Raw genomic sequence first — 27,211 nt, 5'->3', positions numbered from 1 at the left:
GAAGCCACGCCCTCCTCAGCCTCTCTCGTCCATGCAGGGACTACCTGAGATGTGCAGCTGGTGCTTGGGGCCAGACACCAAGAAACCTTCAGGCCAGGCTGGAAGAGGCCACAGCCTCGGGTGACACACAAACAGCATTTATTTTTCATGCCTTCAACCAATGTTCAACCCTACTAACTCTGCTGGGCCCTGAGCGGGGACAGAGGTACTGGAAACCTCTGAGCTGGTCACAGGCAGGGCCAGGGGTGGTGCCCCCAGCACGGAGCCTGTCATGGCCTGCTCCCAGTGTTTGCTGAATCCACGGGGCGCACTAGTGGGACTGACTGGGAAGGCAGAGCAGTGAGGGGCTCACCCCCAGCCCTGCGCCCTGTTCTGCACCCTCTCAGACCAGGAGCACCTCGGCCAGCCCAGGGTCCAAGGGGGCGTCCCTGAGGGGCGTGGAGGACTACTGGCACTGTGCACAACGCCCTCGGCTACCCCACTGTCTGTGGCCTCTGCCTCGGCACAGCCTGGCCACATATGTCTTATCCAGGGCCACGGGCCAGCCCTGCCCTGAGATCAGTTTAAGGCCTGGCAGGGCTGGGAAAGGGAGGAGACATGCAGTGGGCCCGGCATGTCTGAGGGGCCCCCCAGGCCCTCAGCTGGGAGCCCTGAGGTCAGGGGCCCTACAGAGGAGCTCAGAACACAGTCCAGCTCAGCGGGGCCGCTTGCTGTCCAGAATGGCCTTCCAGTTGTCGGCCCACGAGCGCAGCCTGCGGCCGGGGGGCTGCAGCTGCACATGCTGGTTGTGGCAGGCCGTGAACAGGACGTGCTCCCAGCTGGGGTTTGGCTCAGCCCCTGTGGGCAGAGAAGGAGCATTTCAGTCCTCTGTCATGAGTCCCGGAGCTTGGTCACCGGACACCAACCCCAAAGAAGCCTCAGGCCGATAAAGTAGCACCTGTCTCATGGTGGGGTGGGGGGTTCACGAGGATTAAATGACATGGCCACACACAGCACTTAAGGCAGCAAACAGTAAACACGGTGGTCACCATTGCCACCGCCACAGGAGGCTGAGCCTTGCTGACAGCCTGCCCCGCCCCCTCCCACACCCAGCCATCATGCAGTGCCCCGCGTCAGCACCACAGCTCACCAGCTAGTAGCATAGCCCTGCAAGACCCCTGAACTCTAGTCCCTCATGTCCACACGAGCAGTGGCCCTCCGTTACAGCCTGGCCCCCTGGCCGTCCTGCACAGGCCTTTCCCCTGCTCCCCATACCGGCAGACAAGGCTGAGCAGGTCTCTGGGCCCTTCACAGCCCGCACCCCCAGCGCTGTGCTCAGATTACCCCTGGGAAACGGCACGGTTTGGGAGGTCAGCGATGGGCCCACCCATGGATTCCACCCTCTGACACTGTGATTAGAGTAGAGATGAGCATGTGTCCAAGCCAGCTTCAAAGCCATTAGGGAAGAAATGTTCTGTATTTTCCCACTGAGGTGCCTGAAAGAATAGTATTTAACCCTGAAACCCCTGACAGCGGCCAAGAGGCGAGCGCCTGCCTGAGTATAGAGGCAAACCAGGGCAGAGCCAGGAGAGAAAGGGTGGGGTTCTGACTGGCGCTGTTTGAACTCTTAGCTTCAGCCATGCCTGAGGCCTCCTACCCCACTTTTCAGCAAGAGCAACTAGAAATTTCCCGTCCTTTTTAAAGCCAGCTGAAGGTTTGTTTGTTTGTTGAGAGGGAAACATCTTCAGGCAAAAGGGACAAAATTCAGCCCCCCAACCACCTTCATCTAGAGGAATTAGCTGTGCTTTCCTCTCTCAACTCTTAGGTTCAGTCTAAATTGCTTTTGGAAAAACATTGTTCTGCTGCTAAAAACAAACGTTTGGAAGCCAGAATCTTGCCCTTACTTCATAAGAGGAAGGGGAGGCTTGGAGGTGTGAAGGGGCTCATCCAAGGCACCCCCTCTTCTCGCCACCCCCAGAGGCATCCTTCAGAGACCAGATGCTCAGAAGGCCCTCGCCATCCCAACAGGGAGGAGGCTCAGCACTGGGCTCAAGGCTGGAAGCAGAGGACATACCTGGTGACTAAGTGGGGACCGCTTAGGACCAGGGCCATGGAGCCCAGCCCCGAGGGCTGTTAATCCCAGCAGCTCTCAGCCCTCTGCACTCCTCACCTGCCGCAGGCCACTTGCCTGTGATGTCTGGCCGGTCGTCTATGAGAAGGTCGGCGGATACCACAGTCTTGTCTCTGGCCAGCACAATCTGCTCCAGAAAATCAGGGCCAAAGTGCTTCTCCACCCAGGCATACTGAACAACGCACGGGAGAAGAACGCACCATCAGACCTGAGCACAGACCACAAGCTGGGGCACAGCCAGGATTCTCAGGAAAGGAGGGCCCCGCGAGGGAGACGTGATTATCCCGCTGGCAGCAGGGAGACAGTGCTCAGGGAGACAGCGTGACTTGTCTGCATCCCGCCCAGCTCCAGTCCTGCACAGCTCCCTCTGCTCAGGACAGGTGGCCTCCGCCATCCATCCAACCCCGTGCCAGGAATGCTGCCCAGGATTCCCTAGGGCATGGGCTCTGTCGGCCTCTAGGGACAAAGGAGAACGGGGACAGGGCTCACAGGTACATTGAAGTCCTATCCCCAGTGAGTCAGAGGGCTTTCTTCAGGAGGCCACACGTAAACCAAACACGCCCGGGATCAGTGAGAGTGTCCCAAGCAGACGGCGTATGAGATTCTAAGAAAGGGGAAGGCATCCGGGGAGCTGGTGGTGAACTGGGAGCCCTGGCGTAGGGAGCACTCGGCCAGGTGGGCCACGCAGACGGGGCCTCTGCCGCCACCAGCTCTCTTCCACCCCACCCCCGGTTCTCTGCGGGACGTGGTCCTGGCAGGGGTGCCCTCCCACAGCAGAGGATGGGTGCTGGCTGTGCCCTCCAGGTCCTCCTTCCTCTCCCCAGCTGACACAGCCAGGCTATGCGGACCAGGGCAGCTGAGGGAGCCTGAGGGATGGAGGTCAGCAGGCCCCCTGCAGAGCTCCAGGCTGCCCCACCCTACCGGTCTCCCAACACCTGCTGTTTGCAAACAAGCACCATAACCAAAAGACCCTGTCAGGACTGTGGACTTGAATCAGGAATGGGTTTTGAATGGGGGAATCCAATGTGCTTTTCTCAAAAGCCTCCTCTGGTCTTGGTGAGGACAACCAGAGGCCGCAGCCCAGCAGGTGTGGGCCCAGGCCTCTGAGGGAGCTCCGCGTGGCCTACCACAGCCTGGCCACACGGCTCCACCCAGGCCCTGCCCTGCACATCTCCCCATGGGCGCACCGAAGGGAAGAGCGCTCTGTTGCTGCGGATGGCTCCTTCCTGGGTGAGGGCACTGTGCTGAGCCACACAGCAGCCCCCTGGAGCCCTGCTGGGAGCAGCGAAGGCTGTCAGCTAGTGAGGCCGAGAGGAGACGCATGGGCCCCGACGCTGCAGGGCTCCCATGGGGGCTGTCCCCTCAGTTTCTGCGACCCACTTACAGGGATCTTCTTGAGGTTCCTTCCTGTGTTATGCTTTTCCCTGATGGCAGCTCTTCCGGCCACTGTTCCTTCATGTACACACGCACAGGCAGACAGGCACATGCACACACACACACGAACACACGAACACACACATGTGCACACGCCTCTCCTTCCCACCCAGCCAGCTCCTGCCTCTTCTGACGCTCTCACCCCTCCGCCTTCCCCAGCTCACATGCTGACCGACCCAGCGATGCCCACACTTGGAGCTATGTATCTGTCTATTGCTTGTTCCACATGTAGCTCCCCCCTCCACCACCACAAGTTAATTCCCTGAGGTTGGGGACCATGTCTCAATGAACACTAATTAAATGACAAAACGAAAAATACGTGAACGGGTCAGTTTCAGCTGGCGCTGCCCTTGGGAGAAGTGCTCTGGTTCTGGGCCAGCCCCACAGCTACCTGCTGATGACCGGCTGCCCCCTTTGCCCCTTTCTGGCCCAATTCTGAGTGACCTTCTCCTGAGTGACCTTCCCCAGAAGATGAAGGACCCTAAGCAAATGACTATGCTGGCCATCTTCTCAGAAAGACCCATTATAAAATAACAGGTGCCACCAGGTTCACAGAAGAGCTTAGCAAGGCCCGAGTCACCACGCACTAGCTGGGCGGATGGTGCATGAGCTGACTGCCTGCACGCCCCCCTAGTGAGGGCGAGGATGCGCCTGGCCCACTCCCAGCACTCCTCCTCCACCCATCATCTCATTCCAGCCTCACAACAACCTCTGAAGTGGCAGTATTGCCCTTATTCACAGACATGCAGCCAGTACTGACTGAGCACCACAGGGAATTGGGGAGATGCTGCATGGGACCCACACGCTAGTGGGAGGAGACACAGCACATGTAGACAGGCGACGTCAGGCAGGACCAGGCTCGGGGGCAAGAACACAAGACGCTAACAGGGCTGGCAACAGAAGGCCTCCCTGAGAAGGGACGGCTGCGTCAGGACTGTGACAGGGCAGAGCCTGGTGATAAGGGCCTGGGACTGTCCACACAGGGGGAACTTTGTTACAGCAAACATGCTACAGCAAGAACATGCTGTGGTGTTTATTGGCATGGCTGGAGGGCAGAGCGCCAGGGCAGCAGCAGGGAGAGTGGGGCGGTGGGCAGGCCAGGTCCTGTGGGCCTGCAGGCCGGGGTGGAGAGAGACAGGGCTTCATTCTAAGCCCACAGAGCATCCGTTAAAGCTGGACCCGTTCTTTCTTTAAATTTCCAGCTCACTGTGGACTGATACTTTTGTAAGGTAAGAAATCCAACCACATGCTTGGAGGCCACATCTGAACCAAATGGCCACGGAAACTCCAGTCACTCAGACCTCATTTCTGTTTCTCTTGTCTTGGCCTTAGCACCTGTCTATAGACCACAAGTACAGCAACTCCAAACAAAATTGATTTAGGAAAACGACTCAACTAGATTCAGATTTATGTTTTCAAAGGGTCACAGTGGCATATGGGTTCTGTGCAGATAAAGAAGCTGAGGTTCAGAGAGGTTCAGCAAGTGGCAGAGCCCCGTTCAATACCACCTGGGCCTCCAGAGCCCGCACCCCGGGCCCCCGCCAAGTGGCCCTCCCAGGGGCAGCCCGTGACTGTGGCTGCCGACTCTCCTAAGCGGCAGTGCTGGTAGTCGAGTCCTATCTCAGTGGGTTGCTCAGGCCCCCTGTGGTGAAAGAGGGGCACCAGTACTCCGTCACGGGACTCTATTGGGGACTGAGTGGGAATGTACATGGAAGTCCTGGCACGGCGCTCATTACATTGAAAGCTCGGTACAAGGCAGCTGGGCCAAGGGTTCTAGATTTCTGTCTATCCCTCCTCACCTGTGGTTCCGATGGTCAGTGCTGCAGGACCTCGGACAAGCCTTCTAAGACTCAGGGTCTCCACAGTGTGTCAGTAGGATAAAATAAAATAAAATCTACGTATGACATTAGAGTAATGTCTGCCACATAGTAAGAATTCAGTAAATGTTACTATAAACTTTAGTAGTCCGAGTAATATAAAAAAGCTACCTGAATCTGCAAGTTTATCAAGGTAGCAGGGTACAAGGCCAATATACAAAAATCACTTGTATTTCTATATATTTGGATATTGAAGTGAACAATACCGTTTATGATAGCACCAAAAATATGAAATAAGCTAACTGGACACTTAGAAATGATGAATGTAGTAAATTTTATGATATATGTGCTTTACCACAATCTTTAAACATTAAAAAAAATAAAGATAGGCTCTATGCAAAAAAAAAGGGATAAATTTAACAAAATATGTGCAAGATCACCAAAAACTACCAAACATTGCTGAGAGAAAATGTAAAAGATATAAATAAATGAGAATGTATGAATGCTCATGGATCAGAAGAGTCATTGTGGGTTAAGCTCCACAGAAATGATGCAATACCAATCAAATCCCTACTAGTCTTTTTGTAAAATTGACAAGCTGATTCCAAAATTTATATAGAAACACAAAGGACCTAGAATAGCCAAGACAATTTTTTAAATGAAGAAGAGAGAACACTCACAATGTTTTCAAGAGTTATAAAACTACAGTAAACAAGACAGTGTAATATGCACAGTATAGATATTTAGATAAAAGGAACAGATTATATTTAAGAAACACCCAAAGGTGCCAAGGTAATTCAACAGAGGAAGGACAGCTTTCTAACAGAAAGACAGCTGGACATCCATAGGTAAAACACACACACACACACACCCCTCTATTTTTAACTCTTACCATATATAAAAATTAACTTGATGAATTGCAACCTAAATACAAAAGCTAAAATTTTATAATGTTGCTCTTCAAAAGCCACAGTTAAGAAAATGGAGAGACAAGCCATAGACTGGGAGAAAATATGTGTCAGACACATTATCTCATAAAGGACTTGTATCAAGAATATGTAAAGAACTCTCACAACTCAACATTTAGACAAACAACCCAATGAAAACAGTCCAAAAATGTGAACACTTCATCAAAGAAGGCACACAGAGGGCAAATGCACACATAAGAGATGCTCCACACGAGGGAAATGCAAACTACAGTCACAGTGAGCCTCCCCAGGCACCCGCCTGAACAGCTGTGCCTAAAGGGCTGACAGCGCGAGGAACAAGCCAGGGCGCAAAGGGTCTGGGGCACTGCTGGGGGCCTGAGCCCAAGAGTTGCTCTCAGATTCCATCTGACAGCTGCTCAAAAAGTTAAATGCACACCTACCATAAAGCCCAGCTGTCCCACTTGAGGCATTTACCCCAGAGAAACGAAAGCATGTGTCCACCCAAAAACATGGACATGAAGGTTTACAGGGACTTCATTCACAAAGCCCAAAGTTGGAAACAATGCAAATGTCCATCAGTTGGCAAATGGATAAACAGATTGTGATGCAGCATAGGGCAGAATTCTACTCAGCCAGAAAAAGGAATAAACTACTGATAACATGCAACAATATAGATAAATCTCGAAAGCATTATGCTAAGTGAAAACCAGACACAAGCGGCTGCATACTGTATGATTCTGTTGTGTGGCATTCTGTAAAATGCAGAGCACATCAGCAGTTCACCCATACAAACAATGCCCACAGGTGGGGGAGGACTGATTGTAAAGGGACATGAAGTGTACTATTTTTTTAAATAGACTTTATTTTTTTAGAGTAGTTTTAGGTTCACAGCATATTTGAGCATAGAGTACAGAGATTCCATATACTTCCTGTCTCCAAACACGCACAACCTCCCCATTATTGACATTCTGCAACAGAGAGATGCATTTGTTACATTCAATGAATCTACACTGACATCATTATCACCCTAAATCCATCACATTAGGGTTCACTCTTCATTTTGTACATTCCATGGGTTGGGAGAAATGTGTAAGGACATGTATCCACCACTATAGTACCATTCAGAATTGTTTCACTGCTCTAAAAATTCTCTCTTCTCCACCTGTTCAGCCCTCTCTCCCACTAATCCCTGGCAACCACTGATCTTTTACTGTCACTGCAGTTTTGCCTTCTAGAATGTTATATATGTGGAATCATACAGTCTTGTAGCTTCTTCTGACTGGCTTCTTTCACTTAGTATCTGCATTTAGGTTCCTCTATGTCTTTCATGGCCTGATGGCTCATTCTTTTTAGTGCTGTATAATATTCCAGTATCTGGGTATACCACCATTTATTTATTCATTCACCTATTGAAGGGTATTTGGCTTCTGAGTTTTGCAATCATGTATGAAGCTGCTGTGCAACCTGTGTGCGGGTTTTTGAGTGGACGTATGTTTTCAACTCATTTGGATAAATACCAAGGAATGTGATTGGTGGATCACATGGTAAGAGTATATTTAGTTTTGTAAGAAACTGTCAAACTGGCTCTTTCAAAGTGGCTTTCATTTTTTTTGCACCCCAAAAAAGAGTGAAAGGGCATTCCTGTTGTCCCACAGCCTCGCCAGTGCTTGGGGCTGTCTGCCCTGGATCCTGGTCACTCTGATAGGTGTGCGGTGGTGTCTCACTGCTGTTTCAGTCTGCGGTTCCCTGATGACATCTGCTATTGAGCGTCTCTTCATGTGCTGACGTACTATCTGTGTGTCTGCTTTGGTGAGGTGGGTGCTTGTGTCATAAGACGATTTCTTAATCAGGCTGCCCATTTTCTTATTGTTGAGTTTTAAGAGTTCCTGGTACACCTTAGATAACAGTCCTCTGTCAGGTGTGCCTTGGTTGATGTTCTCATTCTCTTGACATTGTTTCTTTCAGTACATAAGTTTTTTCATTTTAATGAAGTCCAGCTTATCAATTATTTCTTTCACAGATCATGCCTTCAGTGTTGAATCTAAGAGGTCATTGTCTTATCCAAGGTCCTCTAGATTTTCTCCTATGTTATCTTCTAGGAGTTTCACAGCTTTGCATTTTTCATTTAGCTCTGTGACCTGTTTTTTGTGAGGGGTGTGAGGTCTGTGTATGGGTTCATTTTTTTGCACATGGATGTGCAGTTGTTCCAACACCATTTGTTGAAAAGACCATTTTTGCTCCATTGTGTTGCCTTTATTCCTTTGCACATATCAGTTGACTATATCTATGTGGGTCTATTTCTGGGTTCTCTATCCTCTTCCATTAATGTACTTGTCTATTCTCCCACCAGTACCACACTGTCTGGATTCCTGTAACTTTACAGTAAGTCTGAAGATGTGTAGTATGAGTCCTCTAACTTTGTTCTCCTTCAACATCATGTTGGATGTTTTGAGTCTTTTGCTTCCCCAAAAAACTTTAGAATTAGTTTGTCAATATCCACAAAATAACTTGCAGGGACTCTGATTGGGATTGCATCGAATCTATAGATGGAAAGAACTGACATCTTGACAATATTGAGCCTTTCTACCCATGAACATGGAACAGCTCACTATTTCTTTAGGTCTTCTTTGATTTCTTTCATTAGCATTTTGCAGTTTTCCTCACAACAGTAAGGATACAGTCAGCTTCATTTATTTCTTCCCTGATGCTCTTTCTCTCCTTAGGTAAATGTGAGTTTCTGGTTTATATCATTTTCCTTCTCTCTGAAGAACTTCTCTTAACATTTCTTGCAAGGCAGGTCTACTGACAATAAACTTCCTCTATTGTATGTCCAAGAGCAGCTGTATTTCCCCTTCACTTCTGAAGGATAATTTCGCAGGGTAAAAAAATGTAGATCAGTGGGTTTTTTCTCTCAATGCTTTAAATATTTCACTCTACTCTCTTCTTGCTTGCATTGTTTCTGAGAAGCTGTATATATATATAATTCTGTATATAATTATACATATATATATGTACATATACATAATTATATATATATATATATATAAATAAATATACAATAAATGTATATAATTCTTAAATTTGTTCCACTATAGGTAAGGCTTCTTTTTCCCTCTGGCCTCTTTCAAGAATCTTTATATTTTATTTTCTGCAGTCTGAATATGACATGAACAGGTGTGGGTTTTGTACTATTTTGGTTTGCCTTTATGGTACCTGGTGTTCTTTAAGCTTCCCAGATCTGTTACTTGGTGTCTGACATTAATTTGGGGGAAATTCTCATAATTATTGCTTGAAGTAGTTTTCTGTTCCTCTCTTCTCTTTCTGGCACTCCTATTATGCATATGTTATACCTTTAGTAGTTGTCCATGGCTCTTGATATTCTATTTCAGGTCTTTTTTCTTTGCTTCTCAGTTTTGGAAGTTTCTACTGAAACACCCTCAAGCACAGAGATTATTCTTCAGCTGGGTCCAGCCCACATAATGAGCCCATTAAAGGCATTCTGCATTTCACTTTACCTCTAGCATTTCTTTTTTATTCTTAGAATTTTTACCTTATCCACCTGCTTTTGTATTCTGTCTACTTTTTCCAGTAGAGCTCTCAGCATACTGATCGTGGTTGTTTTACACTCCTGGTCTGGTAATTCTAACCTTGCCATGTTTGGTTCTGATGTTCACTCTATCTCTTCAAGCTGTGTTTGCCTTTAATATTCCTTGTGAATTCACACATGGAATACGTGGAATGCAGTTTCATATGGGTAAAAGGAACTGCGGTAAACAGGCCTCCGGTTTGTGGTGGTGAGGTGGGGGAGGGGGGTAGACTCCCCCAGCCCTGTGGTTGGGTCTCAGCCTGTGGACTGAGGACTGTAGCTTCACCATTGCTTCTGATTTTCCTTCCGTAAGTGGGACAGGACAGCTAGGCAGGGTATTTCCCTCCGCCAGGCCGGCTGGGCTCTGATAACACCCCAGCAATGTAAGCTCTAGTAAAAGTTTCTCTTGAGGGCAGGCCTTATTAAGAATAGAATATTCTGGTGTACTTCAAAATTAGTTACTTTTTTCCTCCCCCTACCAGAAGTATGAGGCCATTCTTCCCTAAGTTTCACTGGGCCCCCAGGGAGCCTTTTGGGGTGATGGAAATGTTCTCTGTCTTGATTGTGGTGGGGAGTATCCTTTAAGGAGGTCAATTTCATTGATTTTAAAATATATTTTAATAAGCCTGATGCAAAAATAAAATAGTAGTAAGGGTGATTTTTAAAGGCTATTCAGATTTCTGCCAAATTGCTGAACAGAAGCTTTAATCAGTTTATTTCCATCATCCATATGTGAAAATGCTGGTTTCACCAAACATTTACCAATGCTAGTTGTTATAATTTTTAAATGCTTATCATTCTAATAGGAAAAAATCAATTTCAAGTATAATTTCTTTACAATAAAGTTAAGTAATCCATGCCCAGGTTCAGTGTAGCTTCTTGCTCTCAGAGAACATCCTATTGTGTCCACAGCCAGCTCTCTACGGGGTGTCACTGTTTCCCACCGGTGTAAGTCTTTCAAGTCACCTCCATGGCAATTGTTAACCCCGTCTGGACCTTGGTCATGTCCCAGTTTCGGTCCTCATCGTATCCCATCTGGATCACTGCAGCAGGCACCCGGGCCTTCACAGAGTTCCACCGACGACCTCCCCCAACAGGGACACGGCGGGTACTCAGAAACACAGCGGGATTTAGGATGGCTTTGCTTAAAAACCCACCAAAGGCCTTGTGGAGCTTGTGGCCTAAAGTGCGCACTCCTGGTTCCTGAAAGCCCTGCCTGCCCATTCAGCCTCATACCTCCTGACCCCAAGCCCCACCCTCCTAGGGTCCCCACTCATACCCCACTCACCCTCCAAGCTCCTTTCCATGCCTCTCTCCTGAAATCCCTCCCCTGCCATGCCTCATGACCCTGGAGTCCCTCTCCCCTGCAATGCCTCCCCTGCATCCCTATGAAGATGATAAAACGATCTCGTCTAAGCAGAAGAATAGGATTAATTTTGGAATTACCAGCCATCTGAACAGCCAGTTTTTTTTTTTTTTTTTTTGAGAGGGCATCTCTCATATTTATTGATCAAATGGTTGTTAACAACAATAAAATTCAGTATAGGGGGGTCAACGCTCAATGTACAATCATTAATCCATCTCAAGCCTAATTCTCGTCAGTCTCCAATCTTCTGAAGCATAACGAACAAGTTCTTACATGGTGAACGAATTCTTACATAGTGAATAAATTCTTACATGGTGAACAGTACAAGGGCAGTCATCACAGAAACTTTCGGTTTTGATCATGCAATATGACCTATAAACCATCAGGTCAAATATGAATATTCGTTTGATTTTTGTACTTGATTTATATGTTGATCCCACATTTCTCCTATTATTATTATTATTTTTATTTTTAATAAAATGCTGAAGTGGTAGGTAGATGCAAGATAAAGGTAGAAAACATAGTTTAGTGCTGTAAGAAGGCAAATGCAGACGATCAGATGATCAGGTGTGTGCCTATGGACTAAGTATTAATCCAGGCTAGACAAGGGCAGCAAGACATCCACGGATGCAGAAGATTTCTCTCAAAGCAGGGGGGGTGAGGTTCTGAGCCTCACCTCTGTTGATCCCCAAATTCTCACCTGATGGCCCCCCTGCGACTGTGCCTGTCTTAGGTTGTTCCTCCCTTGAGGAATCTTACCCGTCTCTGGCTAACCAGTCATCTTCCGGGGCCATACAGGGAAATGTAAAGTTGGTAAGTGAGAGAGAAGCCATATTGTTTGCAAAGGTTAGCTTTTTACTTCTTTGCAGATTTATGCCCTGTGGCTTCTATGCCCAGCACTTGTCTCGAGGTATCTTTACCACCTGGAGGAATTATGATACTCGGTAAATTCGATATGAGGCACGAATTCTATTTAAGGTTTGTAATTAGGAAGGAAGAAGAAAAGCTATAGATGTAGCATATGAGGAAACTTGGGAGGATTGATTATTTCTTTGACATATCTTCTTGTATAGTACCTTAAGTATGTATAGGTTTTAAACTACTAACTAATTTGCACACACATATTAACATAATAGGAATACGGTGACATAAACAAAGCAAATCTATAATTACCAGCCATCTCCAGTGAAGCCAAGAAAACCATTTAGGCATCCTAGGCATTTGTGAAAATTTATCTATGATATGATGGATATTGTCCAACTGTACTTGAACCATCAGACAAATTAAAGCAGCCCATTTCTGGGATCTGTTCACATCCCATATGTTCTTTTAACCATAGATAGTCTATAGTCATGAGATTTTGGGGTGCTACAACTTGCACCCCTCCCAACTCCTGGTTGAGTTCCAACAGTACAGATCCGGTCAAATTCGTTGTCTCACTGTATGCACATGCCAGCCTAGACATCTCCCTCCTCCTTCTTATGGCAAGTCCAGGAGACGGTGGGCTGGGTGCAGCCACATCCGCAGCATCGTCCGGATCCCTGTGGAGGCTTTTTGATGATCATCCCCCGGCACAAGTCCTCCAGAGAGTGCTGATGCCGGAAGTTCCTCCTCATATCGTATCTTAGTTCATTTTCTGGGTATCCAAGCTAGGCCTTGATCTTCTGCGTAGAAACAAACAGACCCTTTGCCCACACTTTGACATGCCCTCTATACCACTGTGCAGAACTCATTGGAGGTCAGCACACAGTAACTGCTTTTTTTTTTTTTTTTAATTAAGAGAAAGGAATATTATCAGAAAAGAGTACCTCCATAGCTGATCATCTGACACCCTTTAAGTGATCAACATTAAGGATATTTAAAGCATGCGTTGATCTTTGATTTACCAATAGTTTTATCCTGTTAAGGAGTAATCCCCCTTTTCTTTCTTTCTTTCTTTTTTTTTTTAAATTTTTAATCTACACTTACCTGAAGAATACTATGTTTACTATGCTCTCCCCTATATCAGGTCCCCCCTAACAACCACATTACGGTTACTGTCCATCAGCTTAGCAAAATGTGGTAGAGTCACTACTTGTCCTCTCTGTGTTGTGCAGCCCACCCTCCCCTTTCTCCCTCCCCCCCACGCATGCTAATCTTAATACCCCCCTTCTTCTTCCCCCCCCTTATCCCTCCCTGCCCACCCATCCTCCCCAGTTCCTTTCCCTTTGGTACCTGTTAGTCCATTTTTGGGTTCTGTAATTCTGCTGCTGTTTTGTTCCTTCAGTTTTTCCTTTTGAACAGCCAGTTTTTAAAGGTGTAATTCACATGACATAAAATCCACCAATTTAAAGTGTACAGTCCGGTGGTTTTTAGTATTTCCCCCTTACCTACGTATGGCCCATCTTGCTAAAGGTCCCATGTGCAATGGACAAGAACTGGTATCTGCTGGTTTTGTGTGGGGTGTTATATAAATGTCAATTCAGTCAAGCTGGCTGCCAATGCTGTTCAAGGCTTCTACATCCTGGCTTACTTTTGTCTATTTATCCTATCAGTTATTAAGGCAGGAATATTAACATCTCCAACAATTCTGAATTTGACTACTTCTCCTTGCAGTTCAGTTTTTTTTTTTTTAGTTTTTACTCAGTTTATTTAAACTGAAAGCAAGACAACAAAACCCACCCCCTGCCTCTTGCAATTACCAATCCATGCTCTATATATGAACTTGGGTTTTTATCTTATTTTGATTTTTAGATCCCACATATGCAAAAGATTATATGGTATTTGTCTTTCTCTGTCTGATTTATTTTATTTAGCATACTCCCTGGAGGTCCATCCATGTTGTTGCAGATGGCAACATTATTTACATGTTATATATGTATATATATTTCATTATATACATTCCATTATATACATGTACCAAAATTTATTTATCTATTCATCTGTCAGTAGACACTTAGGTTGTTTCTAAATCCTAGCTATTATAAATAATGCTGCAAAGAACATAGGGGTACATATATCTTTCCAAGTTAGTGTTTTTATTTCTTTGAACACCCAAAAGTAAAATTGCTGGATCATATGATGGTTCTATTTTTAATTTTATGAGGAACCTCCATACTATTTTCCATAGTGGCTGCACCAATTTACATTCCCACCAATAGTATATGAGGGTTCCCTTTCTCCACATCCTCACCAACACTTGTTATTGCTTGTTTGGTTTTTCTGCTATAAGAGCCATTACAATAGCTGTAAAGTGATGCCTCATTTTGGCTTTAATGTGCAGCTCCCTGATGACTGATGATGTGGAACATATTTCCATGTGCCTGTTGGCCATCTGTATGTCTTCTTTGGAAAAATGTCCATTCAGGTCCTGTTTTAATTGGATTATTTGTTTTTTGATACTGAGTTGTATAAGGTCTTTTGGATATTAGCTCCTTGTAAGACATGATTTGAAATTATTTTCTCCCCATCAGTAGGCTGCCTTTTCACTTTGTGGACAGCATCCTTTGCTGGGCAGAAGCTTTTTGATCTGATGCAGTCCTACTTGTGTATGTTTGCTTTTACTGCTTTTGTTTTGGTGTCAGATTAAAAAAATCACCACCAAGACCTCCACCTACATTTTGTTCTAGTAGTTTTATGGTTTCAGATGTTATATTCAAGTCTTTAATCCATTTTGAGTTAATTTCTGTGTATGGTGTAAGACAGTAATCCAGTAGTCATTCTTTTACACGTGGCTGTCCAATTTTCCCAACACCATTTACTGAAGAGACTGTCCTTTCCCCATTGTATATTCTTGACTTTTTTAATTGTAATTTAACTGAACATATATGCATGGGTTTACTTCTGGGTTCTCTATTCTGTTCTATTGATCTGTGTGTCTGTTCTTATGCCAATCATGCTGCCTTAATTACTATAGCTCTGTAATAGAGTTTGAAATCAGAGACCTTGATGCCTTCAGTTTTGTTCTTCTTTCTCAAGATTGCTTTGGCCATGCAGTCTCTTTTGTGGTTCCATACAAATTTTAGAATTATTTGTTCTATTTCTGTGAAAAATACCATTGGAATTTTGATTGGGATTGCAATGAGTCTGTAAATTGTTTAGGGTATATGGACATTTTAAAAAATTAATTCTTCCTACTTCCTACACAGAGTATCTTTCCATTTATTTGTGTCTTCTTCAATTTCCTTCACTAATGTCATGTAGTTTTCAATATACAGGTCTTCCACCTTCTTGGTTAAATTTATCCTTAGGTATTTTATTCCTTTTGATGCAATTGTAAATGGGATTGTTTTCTTAATTTCTCTTATAGTTTGTTATTAATATAAAGAAGCACAACAGATTCTTGTATATTGGTTTCATATCCTGCAACTTTGCTGTTATTAGCTCTAACAGTTTTTTGATGGAGTTTGTAGGGTTTTCTATATATAATAACATCCTGTCATCTGCAAATGGTGATAGTTTAACTTCTTGCTTTCCAATATAGATGACTTCCATTTCTTTTTTCTTGCCTAATTGCTCTGCCTAGGACTTCCAATACTATGTTGAATAAAAATGGTGAGAATGAACATTCTTATCTTGTTCCTGCTCTTGGAGGAAAATCTTCCAGCTTTTCGTCATTGAGATTGAGGTAGCTGAGGGTTTAACATATATGGCCTTTATTATGTTGAGGTACATTTCCTTTGTGCCTGCTTTATTAAGAGTTTTTATCATAAATGGGTGTTAAATTTTGTTAAATGATTTTTCTGCACCTACAATGATGATCCTATGATTTTTTATCCTTCCTTTTCTTAATGTGCTGTATTACATGGATTTATGAATGTTGCACCATCCTTCAAGCCCTGGAATGCATCCCACTTGGTGGTGCTGGATGATCTTTTCGATGTATTTTCTAATTCAGCTATTTTGTTGAGAATTTTTGCATCTGTGATCATCAGGGATACTGGTGTCCGATCTTCTTTTTCTGTGGCATCCTTGTCTTTAGTTTCAGAGTAATGCTGCCTCATAGAATGTGTTTGGAAGAGTCCTCCTCCTTCTATTTTATGAAAGAGTTTGAGAAGGGTTGGCACTGATTCTTCCTTGACTGTTTGGGAGAATTCGCCAGTGACACCATTTGTCCCAGACTTTTGTTTGCAGGGAGGTTGTTGATTACTAATACAATCCCCTTGTTTGTAATCAGTCAGTTCAGATTTTCTATTTCATCATGTTTTAGTCTTGGTAGGTTGTTTGTTTCTAGGACTTTATCCATTTCTTCTATTGTCCAATTTGCTGGTGTATAATCATTCATAGTAATCTCTTACGATCCTTTGTATTTCTGTGGTATCGGTTACAACATCTCTTTCATTTCTGACTTTGAGTCCTCTCTCTTTTCCTTAGTGTATTCTTTTTTTTTATACCACTGAGGACTGTTTCCTTTTATTCCACTTTATAGTCGCTTTTGATATATAACTCACATACTGTAAAATTCACCAATTTAAAGTTTATGATTCCATGATTTTTCAGCAATCCACTATGTTTTGCAACCATTACCTATTTAATTTCAGATATTTACAAATCTAGTGCCAAAAAGAAACCCTATGCCAATTACCATGAACAGCTAGATTTTTATAAATATGGGTTGGGCCAAAACATGCCATGAGCCTCAGCCTTAAACTACTGGGTGGCACACAAAGCGGGAGGTACAACCAGACACAGGCTTTGAGGTGCCAGAAGCACAGCTCTCCCACTGCTCCCCAAAGAACCTATGGTTTCTCTTGGCCGCAAATGGAAGTCATGTGCCTTTTAGTGTAAGTCTTACAAGAGGCCCATATGCTGGGAGCAGATGTGAAATACATGATAGAATTTAATTTTTTATCTTCTTAAATTTAAAAAAATGGACTTTTTAAATTTAAGGTTCAGGAAAGAGGCTCAGTTAAGGGGTGGAAATGTTTAACCACCATAACATTCCAAGCATCTCATTTAATCCCCCTTGTTGAAGTAATAGTAAAATGTCATGCCTTAATTTGAGGAATTTACCACAGAATTTTTTTAATCTCTACTTGGGGAAAGAATAGTAGTTTCATGCTAGTTAAGTTCCAACTTAAGGGGCCTAAGAAAAGGGAGGCAGTGCAGCACAGAGGCTCAGAGCACAGGCTCTGGAGCCAGGTGGCCTGAGCCTGACTCAACATTTCTTGCTGCTGACCTTGAGCAAGTGCCTTGACCCCTCTGCCTCGGTTTCCTCATCTGTAAAATGGGAATAATGAGACTACCTATTTCAAAGGGCTACTGTGAAGATTAAACAGGTCATTACAGGTAAAGCCCTTGCCTGCGTATACTACCAGCCCATGAGTTAGCTAGTATGGAGCAAGTTTAGGTTTAAAATGTCAGCAAGCTCCAGGCAGAAAGAAGGTCCTGATACCCTGGATGTCACCCAGCTTTGACTCCCTAGATATGATAAAGAAGTTGAGCTCATAGCAATTAGTTTTCCCTCCTTTGATTGGGTCTTGAGAAGAATCAGCTAAGGAGAAAGGCTCCCACTTCTGAAGCCAACAGCTGATGCTGCTCTGGTGGGCAGGAGTGGAGGTAGGAATTCTGTGAGAGGCCTGGTTTTGAGCACCAACCTTGGCTGCCACTGGGGCAAAATACCCAACCTCTGCAGACAATGTCCTGAGACTGGTCCCAGCCCTTCAACACTCACTCCGCCCTAGGCACAGGGCACAGGAACCATTACACCCACGTGCCCCCAACCTCAGATGGATGGCAGCAGTGCCATCTACAAGGGACGGGGGGTGCAGAGAGGGGCAGAGGAGGTGGCTAGAGCTTCTTTTCCTTTCCTGTCCTCACATGACAGAGTCAGCCCACCTTCCCCTCTGTCTTAGTTCCAGGAGAGAGGTATCAACATGACAGTGTTAGGAGACAGGACAAGCTCACAGCCCCAGCCAACCCCACATGTTTGTGTTTTTTTTGAGAGGGTATCTCTCATATTTATTGATCAAATGGTTGTTAACAACAATAAAATTCTGTATAGGGACTCAATGTACAATCATTAATCAACCCCAAGCCTAATTCTCAACAGTCTCCAATCTTCTGAAGCATAACGAACAAGTTCTTATGTGATGAACAAATTCTTACATAGTGAATAAGTTCTTACATGATGAACAGTGCAAGGGCAGTCATCACAGAAACTTTCGGTTTTGATCACGCATTATGAACTATAAACAATCAGGTCAAATATGAATATTCGTTTGATTTTTATACTTGATTTATATGTGAATCCCACATTTCTCCCTTATTATTATTATTATTATTTTTATAAAATGCTGAAGTGGTAGGTAGATGCAAGATAAAGGTAGAAAACATAGTTTAGTGCTATAAGAGGGCAAATGTAGATGATCAGGTGTGTGCCTGTAGACTAAGTATTAATCCAAGCTAGACAAGGGCAACAAAACATCCACGGATGCAGAAGATTTCTCTCAAAACAGTGGGGGTGAGGTTCTAAGCCTCACCTCTGAGCCAACCCCACATTTTAGCCAGGCCCTACAGACACCAGTGAACATAATTCACCCAGACTTCCTCAAACACACTCCCCATTTTCCCATCTTCATGTCTTCGTTCAGAGTCCTGTTCCCTGCACTGATCGACCGTACATGGCCCAGCCTGGCCCCGTTTGGGCGGTGCTCTGCCCACTGCCAGCACAGACGTAACAATATATGCTCCCTGTGGTGTGTGTCACAATCTACCTCTCCTGTGGGACCCAGGAATTCTATTTCTTGGAATTAACACTATGGACATAATCATACAAAGATTTATTTACAAGATGACAACAGCTGTGAGCAATCACATTTTCGAAGAATATTTAGTGATGAAAAAAGGCTAAAAATACATTAGGTAGAAAAAGGATACTAAACCATATGAGATTTAAGATTTGTTAAAATATGTGTACTTTATTAAAGAAATACTAGAAACTGGCATCAAAGAAGAACTACAAAAACACATCAAAATATTAACAGTATTTCTGCCACTAGGTGCTAAGATTGTAGCCAGGGGCTTATGTCACCCTTTTTCCTTTGTCATAGTCAAGGCACCCACCATCATCCAACCTTTCCTCTGGCAACAGCGCCTCATTTTTTCTCTGAAAAGCCACCCCTCCCCCTTAATGGGACATCAGTCAGGATGCCCATTCTCCCCTGGCCAAGGATCAGGCATGTGGCCCAAGCTTAGCTGGTAAGCCTCTTTCCTGGTGAATCTTGGACCGAGGAACCCACGCACCATGAATGAACAGATGCTGGCATTCTGCAGACATGTGTCTGAGTCCGTCTGCTCACTGCGGCTCTCAAGGCACATGTCTAAGGCCCTCTTCTGCACATCTTCCTTTGATTTTCTGAGCAAACCAATATCTTCAAATCAAATTCTACTTTTGTTTAAGTTAGCCAGATGTATATTAAAGTTGCTTAAGACTAAAGAGTCCTAAGTGACATCCTCCTCTTCTTCCATGTTCTGGGAGTCCGGGCCCTCTCCAGCTGAGGGCATGGGCGCCGGTGCATAGATCGGGACCGAGCCCGGGCCTGCATGATCATTAGGTCCAGCAGATGAGCTGCCTCACCTCTTTCAGCTTTTCCTCAGCTGTGAGGTCAGAAGAGTTTCTATTCCACAGGTAGCTGCTGTAAGCCTTCAAAATGATAATAAAAGGATAGTGTCTGGCAATCTTACTACACTGATGGGCAGTGACTGCAAAGGGCTATGGCTGGGGGAGGGCTCGATAATAAGGGTGAATGTAATAACCACATTGTTTTTCTTGTGAAATCTGCATAAGAGTGTACATCAATGATACCTTAAATAAATAAATAAATAATCAGATTGCCAAAAAAAAGTATAGTGCCTGGCATATTAAAGGTGCCCAAGAAATGGTAAACATTGTTACCAAAATGTGTGTGATAACTATTAAACAAATGAATCTATTCACCCAAGAGCAAGTACTTAGTGTCACAGTGACCCAGGCCCCGCACCTGGCTGGGGTCAGCGGCAGGGAGGGCAGATGTAGCCCCTTCCTCAGGGGTCTCCAGTCCAGTGGAAGAGAGAGGGAACCAGGCAGACAAAGAAACCCACTTCAGTTAGTGTTATATGGGAAGCCAGGAACTGAGAGAAGAAGCAGTGAGGTAGGGAAAGAATAGACTTCGATCTGGTCAGGAGTTAGGGTGGGAGGCCAGCTGAGCAAGGCCCAGTGGGTGAGGAGAAACCAGGCCTACAGAAGGCCCAGCACATGGAAGCACACAAAGCAAGAACACCTGGCAACTCACGAACAGGAGTATGGGGCGCCACGGACATGTAGGACCGGGGTGTGGGGTGCCACGGAGGTGGAGGACAGGGGCACACGGCACCGTGGGCGTGGAGGACCGGAGTGTAAGGCGCCACAGCGGCCGAGGACAGGAGAGCAGGACGCCATGGGTGTGCAGGACTGGGGTGTGGGGCGCCACGGGGGCGGAGGTTGGGAACATAAGAGGCAAAAGGGACAGCCAGGTGAGGCCTCGCAGCTTAGGGTGAGGAGTGTGTACTCATTGTGTATGACTATTTTTAAGTGCAGTGGGAAGCCATTAGAAGGCTTTTAACAGGGGCTGGCATCATTGACTCTGTGCAAGACTCCTCTGGCTCTGGGTGGGGCTGAAATGAACACACAGGTTAGGAGGCCACCTCAGTGGTCCTGGGATGAGATGCTAAGGGGGTGCGACAGAGAGGGAGAACCCAGATGTCAAACTCTTGGCAGGAAATACTCGCTGACGCGCTGGATCCGAGGGGTATGAGAATGGCACCACCAGGAAAGCGCCCAGACATGCAGCCTGACAGGCCGGTAGGCAGTACTGAGAGGGACAGACACAGGGTGGGGACTTCACCACCCAAGGGACACACGTCAGGTCTGAGCTGTCGGGAGCTCCGAGGCGAGTCCTGGGCTGACGGTAGGCGGGGATGGCAGGCGCAAAGGTGCTCAATGAGTCACCTTCCCCAACTTACTGCAGTATGGTCAACCACCCTCACCACCCAACTATGGCCGCAGTGGAAACACTGTGGGTCTCAAACGTAAGGGTGCACCCGGAGGGCTTGTCAAAGCACACGGGGCTGCTCCCAGAGGTTCTGGTTCAGAAGGTCTTGGGAGGGGCCAGAGAAGACCCACTCAAGTGTCCAGGACACAGGTCCCACTGGTCTGGGAACCCAGCCCTGGATCACTGTTCCACGAGGAACAGCGGACCTGGCCTCCAGTCCTGATCCCACACTCACTGATGGCAAGTAAGTCATTTAACCAAACTACCGTCCAAAGCGGAGAGGGACACCCCAGAACGGCGTGCCGTAAGCATGGAGTGAAGGGGTGGCCTCGCACATCACCATCATTATCGCGCAGCAAGTGTGAGCTCCCATGCCTTTTAAAGCACACAGAGGCCACTTACGTTGGCTGGCTTGTACATTTTGTTTCTCATGTGGAGCTGGAGAGAGGACAGGTCATGTGAAGACAGAACTCCTGCCTGAAGGTCTGTGCCAAGCCCCCTGAGCAGGGGGTCCTGGGCTCCTAATCCTGCCTTCCTGGACTTGCGAAGGCTGCTCTGACTTCCCCGGTGGGAGGTGCCAGGCCCTGAACCCACCTCTGGAGGGAATGCCTGCCTCCTGGACAACAGACCGCTCCTATGAGTTCAGCAACCACAGGTTCTCAAAGTCTAGAAAAGTCACAGTTTTACATAATTCTATTTCTTTTCAATAAAGATGATAGAGTGTACAGCAAAATGCAACTTAACTGTTTCATCTTTGTAAGAATTTTCATGTAAATAAATTCATGTGCCCTCATATTTGGGTTTGGATCGCCTCCAGACCCTCCCCTGACCTTCTCTCTCCTTGTCCCATCCTTTACAGATGACACTTCACTAATGCGAGGATGGTCAGCCTTCCCAGGGAAGCTGGCGTCTTCACCAGGCTCCATGCAGAGAATGTCACAGGATTTCAGACAAGTGTGACTGAAGGTCTTTGGGAGAGGAGACCCTGGCGCAGAGACAGGAGCGGTCACAAGAGAAGAGACAGAAACCGCCAGCAGCTGCACTGAGGGTCTGTGCCCTTCCCACTGGGCATGCTGAGCACCAGCACCCCTCACCTGCTACACGTGGGGCAAAGGTGAGAAGACACAGAGCATCAGGCCCTCTCCAAGCAAACTGTGTGTCTTACCTTCTCATAGGGACAGTACTTGTACATCTTGATGGGGGTCGTGCAGATGAAGACATCAGTGCTGCAGGAAGGGAGGCAGAGTGAGTGAACAGCTCGCACCCTCGCGGCTTCACTACCTGCTAACTGAGCAGGAAAACCAGTGCCCCGAGCTGCTCTCTATACCAGACATCTGCCCTGTCCACCGCCCTGAGCAGCCACATGTGACCCACCCCATCCCAGGCAACCAGCTCAGCGGTTGGCATCTGACGTACAGCAGTTCTACATGGCCGGACCCAAATGTCTGTCAACTGATGAATGGGTGACAAAATATGGTATATCTGTACAACGGAATGTTATTCAGCAATGAAGTACTGATTTGTGCTGCAGTGTGGATGACATGCTGAGTGAGGGAAGCCAGCCCCACAAGACCACATATTTTATGAAATGCCCAGGATAAGCAAATCCAAAGAGACAGAGAGTGGAGTGGTGGCCCGGAGCCGGACGGAGCGGGCGGGAACAGGTACGCGCCTGCCGGTGGGCACACAGCTTCTAGGAGTGCTGAGAATGCTCTGGGACTGGCTATGGCGATGGCCGCACAGCTCTGTGAATGTACTGACAGCCAGTGAATTGTACGCTTTAGGTGGGTGTATGGCAGGTGAACGGCATCTCAATGAGGCAGTTGAGGGTGAAGTCCTCAGGGCAGCACACTGTGGGTAAGGGCTGATGGATTTCAGTGGGGGTGTGCGGTGGCTAGCGGGAAGGGCTTCTGCTCACAGGACCAAACACTGCATTAGCACAAAACAAACACCACACAGTGTTCCTGCTTCCTCACAACCCTCTCCTGTGAGACCTCCTATTATACCCTGTACACCTTACTCTTTTTCTTCCCAGCACTTATCACATCTGCTCTCTAGGGGAACTATAAACTCCATAGGGCAAGGACCATGTTTTGTTCATTTCTGTATCACTGGTGTCCAGCAGTATCTAACAGTCAGTCAGTTCTCAGATATTTGTGGAAAAAATGAACTTCCAACACCCAGCTAACCAGATCAACTTAGACTCAATATTTGTTCAAGCTGCTGCATTGAGACATCTTAATACCCTGCAAAATGAGTCTGTTTTATTCAGCTAGGCTTTTACCTAAGGTCCAGTGACTATGAAACAAGCACAGCAGGGGTGAGGCAGGGAGGGAGGGAGGGAGGGAGGCGGGGTAGGGGGAGCAGAAGCAAAAGAGAAGGAGTAATGGCAGGAAGACACTTACTTTTTGAGGTTGGCCATCTGCTTCACAGCTTCCACAGCCCCTGGGAGAGGCTCGAGGTCAAAAAAGAAGTTCTCTGACTCCCATATGCTGATGGCCTTCTCCTGAGAAAATAGGCAGGTAACTTGCAGGGCATTCAGCACATTGCCCCCCTCCTCCCCCAGAGAGGATGTTGCAGCAGATAGGGCTACTGACAAGAAGAGGGTGGGCCTGCCACATTCCCTCCCCAAACACACCCAAGGACACATGAGGGTGGGGGTGCAGATAACAGGGAGCTTGTGCACATTCCAGCCCCTCCCGTTCTGCAAGGATGCAGCAGAGACCAGCTCAGGTACCAGGAGCTGTAGATTCTGAAGACTGCTCTGCTAGATGCATGGATGCAGCCATCTGAAACCAAAGGTCAGTCATCATGAACCACGTATGTGCTTGATTTTAATTGCCAGAGGCATCACAGAGGCTCTTAGGGTGGGCCAGATCATGCTGTGGCACTAGCGTCCTGAAATTCAAGAGCTGGAGGAACCCAGAGATCCTGGGAGCACAGCTGTGCCATGCAGGAGAAGGGGCTGAGAGGCAGGCAGGAGGCCAGCTGGGCAGAGTCCGGGCTTCTCACCCACATAACCAGAGCAGCTCTTTTGTCTGTTTTTTTGTGTTTAGGGTGTTAATACTTTGTTTAGAAAGAAGTATCCTGCTACTTTTAAAGCTTAAAAACCAAAAACCCAGAACCTAACATTATATATGAGAAAAATCAAGCCTTAAAATAGGGAAGGGATTTACCCAATGTCACACAACAAAAGAGTGGCATTGCTGAGGGTAGAACCCCATCTCCCACCTGCCACACTAGGCTAATATCAAGTCTGCAGAATCCCACAGCTTTCCAGGGCCAGGGTGAGGGGGAAGTGACAAGGGAGAAAGATCCCAGGGGCTGAAAAGTAAGAACCTAAGTCCCACGTGCACAGTACAGGAAGTGCCTGTGCCAGGGGAGGAGCGTGCACTCCAGAACAAGGGCTGCCACCACGTCATGGGCAGGGTGTACTGCAGTCACACTGGCAATATACTCTTCTCAGCTACACAGGGTTAGCAAATGAGTGCTTATTGCTTATGTATGTTCTCTCCTGTTTGACCCTCACATTCCACAGGGTGCAAGAATTACTATCCCCAGTTTACAGATGAGGAAATTGAGACTCATAGTTTTTCAGGGCCACTTATGGGTGACATTGCTACAACTTGAATTCAGAGTTTCTGACTCACATGGAAGCAGTGTGGAGGGGTTTCCATTCACTCTGTGGAGGAGTCAGGCCTGGCCCTTGCTGTGTGACCCTGGGTTAACTGCCTCACCTCCACAGTCAGCACCCAGTGACCCTCCCTCCCTCCTTCATTAACTGCTCTGAAGCTCCAGTCAAGGGACTTCCTCTCTGTGGGCTGTTCCTCAACTGTCCGAACAGTAGATTCTAAGTCAGTTAACATGAGCTTCGCCTCCCACCTCTGCCCTGCTTGCTTCAGAGCAATGTCAAGGTCAAAAGAATTTGGATAGCAACGTGTTTTGTAAGGTAGAAATGCTATATATGTAAGCCAGACTGGCCAGCTGGTTGTTTCTAATCAGAGATGCTAGGCCCACTTGGCCAAGGGGAGATCCAGGGATGTCCTGCTGTGAGCTTGCTGGGGATGAAGGGCATGTGTTCAGTGATTACAATGTCACTTGCTGCAGTGTTCCCAGCAGAGGACATCAGATTTACTCTCAGAGCACCCTTCTTTGTGTCCCAGGAGCTCAGTTCCTTTGCCTCTACTTAGAAAATGGTGATTCCTGCACTTAGACCCAGAGTCAGCACATCTGTACAAAGGAGTAGAAAAGCCACCGTCCTTTTCAGAGGTGGGGGTGGGCTTCATCACCTTAACACACTGCTGGGAAGAAGTGCTGATAGGAAATAAGGTGTCAATATTGTGCGCTGTTTATGAATGAACACACACACACAGCAGGGGAGTATGTTACTGAGGCTGCAAAAATTACTAAGATGTTTTCTCTGCTTTAAAGTTTTTAATTAGGTATCAGAGCTGGTAAGTCAGCACACAGAGCTCTGAGAAAGTCACCTTCTGAATGCCTGGTGTTAATGATTAGAAACGGTATTTGATTTCCTTTTTAACACCTGCCTCTCCACAAACCAAATTATGTTGAGGTAGCTTTTTAAAGTCAAGTCACTTGTTGGAGGCAGGACAGGGAACAGGACTTTCAGGTGGGGAAAGCTGACTGTGCTTGGAAGGCAGACACACTTGGGTCTGGATCCTGGCTGAGGCCTTTACTATCCATGTGACTGGGGGCATTTCCTCACCTGCAAAATGGAGACAGCAGTATCTACCTTGAGAGGATGCCGGCAACCTACAGCTGCAAAACAGGCTCTAACAGCATCATCGTCGTCACCAAATCCTCTGGCTGTCTTAAGTGGACAGCTGAGGGATGCCAGAGAACACCCAGCCTCTCTAAATTTGTGCATGGCAACATACCGTTCCTTTCAAGGAACAGTTTAAATTTACAAAGCGAGCTATTTGTCTATAAACATGCCTGGATACTTCCCCTCCATCCATCATGGACTCAGAGCAGAGCACTGGGGGAGGGGAGGTAGTGAGCCCGGCTGTTCAGCAGGGCCAGTAGAGCAAGGGTAAGCCAAGAAATCGACCCCAGCCTGCCTGGACCACTGCCTCGCTGTGTGTTGTCCAGAAAGTCAGTCAACCCCTCTGGGCCTGAAATACCAGGGGGAGAAACGCTTTCCATGGAAAAGGGCAAAAAAGAACAGTAAAGACACTCATTAAATTCATGAGGATGAAGAAATGGGAATGTGATTGTGGTAGGGATCAAAGAGGACTTTACTTGTAACGCTTATTTTATTAAAAAAAATAATAAAAAACTTGAGGCCAAATACACCAAAAATTTTAAAGTCAGCTGAGGACGGAGAGCGGTATGTTCCGCCTCAGTTCCCTGAATTTTGATAAGCCGCCCATGACGGTTAGTGAGCGCGGCGCTGCGCCCTCAGACCTCCCAAGGACCCTGCCTTACAAGCGGGGCGCCCCGCGGCTCCGGGCGAGACCCACCCAAGGTCGCGCGGGCTCCCGGCCCCGGGCTCGGCGGGGCGCGGGGCGGGAACGGCGGCGCCCGGGGGCCGGGCCGGGGGATGCTCACGCTCAGCCCGGGCTGCAGGCGGCCATACTGCTCCGACACCCAGAAGCCGCGCCGGTCCTCCAGCGCGATGAAGGGCTGGTCGGGAAAGCGCGCGCGGAACTTCCTGAGAAAGCCGCCCTCGAAGTCGGCCAGCACGCCGTCCATGTCCACCAGCACCCGCAGGGAGCGGCCGCCCGCCCGGCCCACACGCCCGCCGGACGCCCAGCGTCGCCCCGCCGGGCCCGCCGCGCCGCGCGGCCGCCGCGCACACCAGCCGCCAACCCGGATCATGGCCCCGCGCGGTCGCTCGCCCCGGACGCCGGGCGGGGAGACATAACCGCCCGGAGCCAAAAGCCTGCCGGCAGGGGCGCGCGAGGCGTGCAGGGGGCGCGGGCGCGCAGGTTCCGCCCCAGAGCGAGGTTGCGGCGCG

The 27,211-nt window shown here is 47.1% G+C and overlaps 1 protein-coding gene across 2 annotated transcripts; it reads right to left on the bottom strand.

Moving 5' to 3' along the window:
• Window positions 1–92: 92 nt before the first annotated feature.
• Window positions 93–27,211, bottom strand: NT5M (5',3'-nucleotidase, mitochondrial). 2 transcript variants are annotated; one of them, XM_037019613.2, is made up of 5 exons: window positions 26,803–27,211; window positions 23,637–23,737; window positions 22,397–22,457; window positions 2,150–2,282; window positions 93–837 (listed from the first exon to the last, which is right to left on the bottom strand). In XM_037019613.2, exons 1-5 carry the CDS (start codon window positions 27,070–27,072, stop codon window positions 695–697), a joined length of 708 nt encoding a protein of 235 aa, XP_036875508.1. In that variant the 5' UTR covers window positions 27,073–27,211; the 3' UTR covers window positions 93–694. The 2 variants fall into 2 exon arrangements, with proteins under 2 accessions (XP_036875508.1, XP_036875509.1); XM_037019614.2 differs by having other exon boundaries at window positions 97–837; window positions 2,168–2,282.

This window comes from Manis javanica, chromosome 4, assembly GCF_040802235.1.
Source record: "Manis javanica isolate MJ-LG chromosome 4, MJ_LKY, whole genome shotgun sequence".
Lineage (NCBI taxonomy): Eukaryota > Metazoa > Chordata > Mammalia > Pholidota > Manidae > Manis > Manis javanica.
This window is presented reverse-complemented; position numbering and strand designations above follow the sequence as displayed.